Genomic DNA, 7535 nt, shown 5'->3' with positions numbered 1-7535 from the left:
ATGACTGCCTCAATCGGAGATAAAATTGAGGTAAGCTAACTTTAATAATGGCTAGCGCAGTGTTAGGTCCCTTGCACATTTTGAGTACACGAAGTTGAGCTTGTTTGTTTGGTTGGTTTTATAATATTATTGATAAGTTTTACACAAACATATTAGTAGATTGTTAGCATATCTAAGCGATCTTGTGACTAGCTTACCAAAGTGAATTATGTAGACCGCCGCACATACGCCCATGCGTCTTTATGAATACTGATTCTGCAACTGTTGTTAGTTTACTTGCTCGTTAAATATCTGATGTGGAAATAGAATATCACACATTGAATCAGCAATCAAAGAAACAACACTACCCTCGTTTTTTCTCTTTACATCCTCCAGGCCGTTGTTTATGTCGTGTTATCTCTAAGTGAATACGGTCCGTTTCAGTTTTGCATTCGCCCAGTGTAGACTAAATGGTCAGCAGTCATCCAATTTAATCATGTGTCGAGCTTCTGTTTCTTGGAGACATACGGTGGAGTCATGTTACACTAAATTAGCGGGACGAAAGCGGGAGAATCGCTTGCTTTATGTCGGTTAACCAAATGTCACTGTCAGGTGTGCGTAACCAGGGACGCTACAAACAAAGAAGTCAAAAGACCTCTTGCCATCTTTACCCTTTCTTATGCGTTACCTTGACAGTTCTCTGGTCTGATTTTAGGAAAATGTTTGATGTATTTCAGTACTTACTACAAAACTTAGCAATTAAAGGGAAATGTCCAAAAGACGAAAAAATCTTAGCGACAGCCCAGGATCTTAAAATCGAGGTAGGGGGGCAAACAGACATAGGTTATGGGGGAGCTGGCTTGAGGAGTGCTTGCAATATCACTAAGCGTTCACCTGAGTATTTCGCTTTGTAGATCATTTAATGGTAAACCAATGACATGCGGAAATAAACATCACTTTATTCTTCATTTTCAGGACTTTAAAGTTCTCACATTACTCGGTAAGGGGTCTTTTGCTTGCGTTTACCGGGCAAAGTCTGTGAATACAGGGTTGGAAGTAGCGATCAAAACGGTAAGTGTAGCTTCTGGTATTCTATGTGGTTTATTAAATGATATGGAGCATAACCCCTGTTCGCTGAAGGGCAGATTGTTGTGTAGTCATAAGTCATTGAAGGAGAAGAACTATCTGGTTTAAGTTAAAATATGTTGTGTACCTGCTGGCAGATTGACAAGAAGGCTATGCACAAGGCTGGCATGGTCCAACGTGTAATTAATGAAGTGGAGATCCAGTGTAGGTTGAAACACCCTTCAATTTTGGAGGTAAATATTGCATCTATCCTCAGAAGCACCCACAGATTTCAACAGACTTGGCTGTGGCAATGCAGTCAGTACCACTGAAACTGTTTATTGTGCATACAATATTATTATGCATCACTGAGTGTTATCAGCCGGAAAAAGTCTAATGCTACTTAATGTATTCCATCATAGAAGAGTTAGACCTGGAAATGAAAATGATCTAATTGTCTTCTAACATCTTTGTCATCTCACCACTTCTTTTTGTCCATTGTGTATTAGCTGTACAATTACTTTGAAGACAGCAACTATGTATACCTGGTCCTGGAGATGTGCCACAATGGAGAGATGAGTCGCTATCTGAAAGAAAGAAAGAAACCTTTCTCAGAGGAAGAGGGTGAGTCCAGCTTGTGTACTCAGCTCTCTAGTCTCATATTCTAAAGAAAGTCATAGATTACGATATTGCTGCAATGGGAACACATCAGTTAACACTGACTGATGTTTATTTTCTCTCTACCTTCAAATGAATTAATAATTGCTTCTATATTGCATAACAAATTCATCATTATTATTATTTAGTCACTCCATTTGTTTGTATGTTTTTTGAGTGCATCCTTTTCTGTTTTTATGTCACAACAGTGAGGCACTTCATGCATCAGATCGTAAAAGGCATGCTCTACCTGCACACTCATGGAATTATGCACCGGGATCTCACCTTGTCCAACCTGCTGCTCACCAGCACCATGAACATAAAGATTGCCGACTTTGGCCTGGCCACACAACTCAGACTCCCCAGCGAAAAACACTTTACCATGTGTGGCACTCCCAATTACATTTCTCCCGAAGTGGCCACGCGTAGCGCTCATGGACTAGAGTCTGACGTGTGGTCCCTGGGCTGTATGTTCTATGCCTTCCTGACAGGCAGACCCCCCTTTGACACAGACACTGTAAAAAACACCCTCAGCAAGGTTGTGCTGGGTGAGTACCAGATGCCTATGCATGTATCTGTGGAGGCGCAGGATCTGATTCATCAGTTGCTGCAGAAGAGCCCCGCCCTCAGGCCCAGCCTGTCAGCAGTGTTGGACCACCCCTTTATGACTCAGACCGGAACCACTGCAAGTAAAGACAGTGGGGTCAGTGACAGTGGATCAATGGACAGTGGTATTGCGACTATATCCACAGCTTCCAATGGCACTAACAATAGCACCAGTAGGCTCCAGAGGAAAGCCAGACATGTTATTGGACAACCTCTACCCAATCGGATGGTGCCTGTCCCCGGTCAGCCACGACATCCAACAAACTCCAGCCATAAAGAGATAGATGAGTGGCAGCAGCATCCCCAAGACCGCTCCTCGAGGGAGCGTGACGGGAGGCCACCTCTGGGTGCCGATGGGAGGCCCCATTCCCGTTACCTGAGACGAGCGCACTCCTCAGACCGATCCGGTGCTCCTCTTGTCCATGGCAGACCTGACGCTGACCTGGAGAGGTGCCACTCGGAGGAGCTGCTTTCAGGATCCGTGAAAGCAACGTTTCCACTGGCACCCAGTTACAGAGACATGTCCCATGGTTATGCTGAACACGGACGTCTCCCCTCACCACCTGTCAAACAGCCTGCAAAGTAAGATGATGTTTTAGGTTGGATATGGCCATCTGGAAATGTGTTAAATAGGACATCTTAGCACTAGGTGAAAGTTAAAAAAAAAAAAACATTCCGTTACCCTGCCTAACATTACACTTCTTATTCAACTTGTTGCATATGGCAGTATTATACCTTAGATATACCTTGTTACTGTGACTGCTGTAACTGTATATTCAAATGTTGTCTGACAGAGTTAAATATCTCTTTCTCTGTCTCTCTCTCTCTCTCTCTCTCTCTCTTTCTTTCTCTCTCTCACACACACATGCACACATTCAGCTCTGGATCTTCCTTCCCTGGGCCAGTTCACCCCATGAGGCTACAGATGGCAGAGTCAGAGACACAACCATGGTTTAATTCAGAAGGTACTTTATTGTATCTCCCTTTATATCTTGGATAAAACTATACTTAAAACTCCATAATGATTAAAAATAATAGCCCTTTACACACAAAGTCAATATTCTGTATGAGGAATTTGGGAATTGTAGTATATCATTTTACCGCTGGAAATCTGCAGTAATTTTTTTTTATATATTACTATCCAATAGGCCAAAAAGCATGTAGCTTATAGTTAATCCTCACAGAGCAAAATCATGTTACCTCAATTCTAAATGGAATTTTCCAAGCCCAATCTGATGCCTCTCTCTCTCTTTTAGGGCTTTTGAAGAAGTCTACTGACATCAGCACACACAGCAGCAGCGGCAGTTTCCACTCTGGTCGAGATGTAGCCGAAGTCCAGACCTCCTGCAGCGACATACAGACTCAAAGGGGACTCAGTTCCCATCGTGCCCAACATAAGTATGGCCACCCCTCCTCAAAGAGCTACTCAGGGACATGCAGGGAGGAGGGCACTGGCACAGGCCACTTTGTACCGGCCCATTGTGTCTTAGACACACAGAGCACAACCAACCCAGAGAAAGAGAAGAGAAGCCTCAGGAATCTTCTGCCACCTCTCTGTGCCACACGGCTCAAGCCAATCAGACAGAAAACCAAAAACGCTGTGGTGAGCAAATCTTTTCTTTTTTTTTTCAATCTCATAAACTCACGCTTGCCTTGCTTCCTAGTCAATGTGCAGTAAGTTTTAGGATGGTACAGATAAGTCACTTTTATTTCAGTCTGTGTACTTTGCAGTCATCCACAGTAAGGTTTTCTTCTTCTAAATCTCTTGACGCACGGCAGCGCCTCCTGCTGACAAAGCAGTGCAGTTTTCCCCAGAACCATAGTAAAGTTTCCAAAGATTGCAAAGACTGGTGCTGCTGTTTATAATTATTAAAGATATATGACACTTTGAACTCATTCATGGCCAAGACCATTTATAGCTGGGCTTAACAGTGTACAGCTGTGTAATCTCATGGTCTATAACCTATGTGTTCTCCTCCTCCTCAGGTCAGCATCCTGGACACAGGGGTGGTGTGCATGGAGCTGCTTAAGGGTCAGGGAGCGCAGGAGAGAGTCAAAGAGGTCCTCAGGATATCCAGTGATGGTACAACGGTGCGTGAAAAATTAACCTGTGATGTCTGAGCAAATTTACTTGCAGAATATACTTCACAACTAAAAATTCTTGCAAACTCAGCAAACAAGGGCACATCACTCTCTCTGGTTCTAACTCCTGACTAAAACAAGTGCTTAACAGTATGAAGACATTTCTTTATTGATCTGTTCATTGTTGCACTGAATTGACTGGATTCTTGTATTGCACGTATGAAGGTGACAGTATATCAGCCGAATGAGGGGAAAGGTTTCCCTGTGCTGGACCATCCACCCACTCCTCCAGAGGACATTTTCATATACAGCTATGAGGATCTACCAGGTACTATCGCTTAACCTGGATAGGAGGGGGATACTGCTGTGATGACATTATAAAGAGCTATTCAAAGACTGTGTGATGGATGGTAGAGGAGTGACAGCTTATATTGTGGTCATATTTGGGAATATAGATATAAATCTCTTGATTTCTGCTTTGACATTTCTGCTGATCTTTCTTGGGCACATATATGTCAAATTTCTGAGAATAAAGGAGCTTATCAAGGGGCCACTTTCCTAGCTCTGTGCACTTCTATTCATCATAACTGTGATTGATGTCCTAGTTTAGCTCTGTTGCTCCAAAGAAATTTACACATTTGACCCCTTATCTGTGAAGTAACAGGCTAAGCTGGGCCTTCACTTACTTTGTTAAAATTCTTTGATTCTCTACAGAAAAGTACTGGAAAAAGTATCAGTATGCCACTAAGTTTGTCCAGTTGGTGAAGTCAAAAACTCCCAAAGTCACCTTGTACACAAAGTTTGCCAAGTGTATGCTGATGGAAAACTCCCCTAACGCAGACGTGGAAGTGTGTTTTTATGACGGTTAGTGCCACATCTCTCTACTTGCAGTAATCTTCACTGATACATGTGTTTAATACACCAGGACATTCTACTAATACATCCTCTTTGGTGCAGTCCTGTTGTCTGTAGCTACACTCAACTGATAGTCTCTCAGAAAATAAACACAGTTAATTCTGGAATTTGCTAACATATTCTTTCATTTTCTACTATGAAGAACAATGTGTGTTCACACATAGTATATAAGATCTTAGCACAAGATGTCTGTTTAAAAAAAAAAAAAAAGAACACTTTTCCTGGAGGGGGGGGGGGGGGGCTGTTGACAAGCGACAGCATTTCTTATGTAAATGCAGTATTGAGATATGGCTTTCCTCTTTAGGTGCAAAAACCCATAAAACTGCGGAGCAGGTTCGTGTTGTGGAGAAGAGCGGCAAGTCTTACACAGTGAAGGGGGACGTGGGGCTGAACGGACTGAGTCCTGAGTGCAGGCTTTACATGGAGCTCTCTGATGAGGTAACCCTCAGAATTCACAGGGCAAAAACACTCTTGACTGCTCATGTTTGTTTGCCTTTTTTTTTCAGTCATGACAGGGAAGAGTCTGATACGAAAAGACATTGTCATGAGAATGTATGTTTTGTATTTTTACATGTTTTTATGTAGGGTCACAGGATGTGTCTGTCTCTGGAGGCGGCCATCACAGCTGAGGAACAGCGTAGCGGCAAAAACACCTCGTTCTTCCCCATCACCATCGGCAGGTAGGACATGTTGAGAGAACTATAATTTATTGCCTCATTTTGAACATAAGGGGAGGTTTTCTGTTTTTACAATTTACTGAGAATTTGAAACAGTTGACCAAGGTGACAATTTGATATTACAGCATGGTTTAATTTAGAAAATGACAGTTTATGCACATTGTAATTCCTATTACATTTCTGATGCAAAACTTTTTGGTAGAGAGTGAAGGCTCTTGGCTTTACACCTCAGGCTCATGTTTGTCCTCTTTCCCTTCTCTTTGCTGTTTTTCGTGTTTGTCCTGTAGGAAGCCTACCACTCCTGCCTCCCCATTTCCATTGCCTCAGCCTGGGTGTGGCAGTGCTCCTTCAGCCCCTGCTGAGGTGGAGCAGGTTTGCCTGAGTCCCCCGCAGCAGCCGCATATCACCCCCTCTGTGAGTGAACGACACCACAGCCGACCAGTCAGGATGTCCTGTCTGTTGATTTTCTTTTACTGTGTCGTGTTTTAACGCTCTGAACTAAAAGAGCAAAGCAAACCGTTAATAGGAATGAGCCCACAATGAATTCTGCCACAGATAAATTCCATAACATACTGTAGTGTATAAACTTATTAGGTTCATTTTAGCAAGTGTATACTTCTGCCTGTAACATTAATATGTTTTTGCTCATATTTGAATCTTAGATGATTTCTTACAACGGGTCTGACTTCACCACAGCCAGTGTGGCCAAAGGCTGCTCCCCACCATTAAATAAAGACAGTGCAGCTAACATGGGAAAAGTGCTCAAGTCCATTTTTGTACCCAATATTGGCTGGGCCTCTCAGGTATTCCTTTACAACCTTCTGTTCCTCTGCTTTCACTTTCAGACTGTAATGAAAAGAATATTAGAGCATAAATCAGAAAACCATAAAACCAAGAGAAAATATTTTAAGCTGTGTAACATCTCAAATTATACATTTAATTCAGACATTTCTGCAGTTCAGAGTGCTAGACTGGCATGTCACCTTTCAAAAAAAGGAAAGAATGATTCTTTTCATGCACTTTAATATGTGCTTTTTACGATTTAGGAGAAACAAAAGGTTTTATTGTTTGTAGAGAAGCTGTTCCTACTGAGTGTGTGTACAACTGTGTGTTTTAATGTTCTTTTTAGTCTAATGATGATGATTTTGTGTCCTTTCAGTTGACCAGTGGAGAGGTGTGGGTTCAGTTTAATGATGGGTCCCAGTTGGTTGTCCAAGCTGGAGTCTCCTGTATCACCTTCACTTCTCCTGAGGGCCGCACCACCAGGTAATCTGGTTGTAAAAGGGTTTTAAAACTAACCTGACCTTTGAGAGCTAACATTGGAGAGATATCGTTCCATATTTGACTAATCATGAAATTAGAAATCATGCACATGTTATTATTTGTTTTTTCTTGTCTAAAGTACAAAAAGGCAAAAGGGGACATGAATACTCACTGCTCTTGCATGATCTTAGGTATAAGGAGAATGAGAAGTTGCCTGAGCTCGTTAAGGAGAAGCTCCAGTGCCTCTCCTCCATCCTTGGGCTTTTGGCCAGTCCCACAGGACGGCGCTAA

The 7535-nt window shown here is 42.5% G+C and overlaps 1 protein-coding gene across 1 annotated transcript; it reads left to right on the top strand.

Moving 5' to 3' along the window:
* On the top strand, positions 1 to 7535 carry plk4 (polo-like kinase 4 (Drosophila)). The gene is made up of 16 exons (XM_030787093.1): positions 1 to 30; positions 955 to 1050; positions 1203 to 1298; positions 1554 to 1668; positions 1911 to 2889; positions 3187 to 3272; positions 3564 to 3910; positions 4294 to 4398; positions 4615 to 4717; positions 5104 to 5253; positions 5609 to 5742; positions 5890 to 5984; positions 6269 to 6395; positions 6644 to 6784; positions 7141 to 7247; positions 7436 to 7535. The coding sequence occupies exons 1-16, from the start codon at positions 1 to 3 to the stop codon at positions 7533 to 7535; spliced, it is 2811 nt and encodes a 936-aa protein (XP_030642953.1).

The sequence above is a fragment of the Chanos chanos genome, chromosome 10 (genome assembly GCF_902362185.1).
Source record: "Chanos chanos chromosome 10, fChaCha1.1, whole genome shotgun sequence".
NCBI classification, from domain to species: domain Eukaryota; kingdom Metazoa; phylum Chordata; class Actinopteri; order Gonorynchiformes; family Chanidae; genus Chanos; species Chanos chanos.
The sequence above is the reverse complement of the archived record's forward strand: the minus strand, read 5'-3'. Positions and strand labels throughout refer to the sequence as shown.

Excerpts from the sequence above, each read along its gene's own strand:
- plk4 (XM_030787093.1), top strand. The coding sequence starts at position 1 with ATGACTGCCTCAATCGGAGATAAAATTGAG. Across the intron at positions 3,911-4,293 it reads AGAAAACCAAAAACGCTGTG|GTCAGCATCCTGGACACAGG; the intron begins GTGAGCAAATCT and ends CCTCCTCCTCAG. Across the intron at positions 7,248-7,435 it reads CCTGAGGGCCGCACCACCAG|GTATAAGGAGAATGAGAAGT; the intron begins GTAATCTGGTTG and ends GCATGATCTTAG.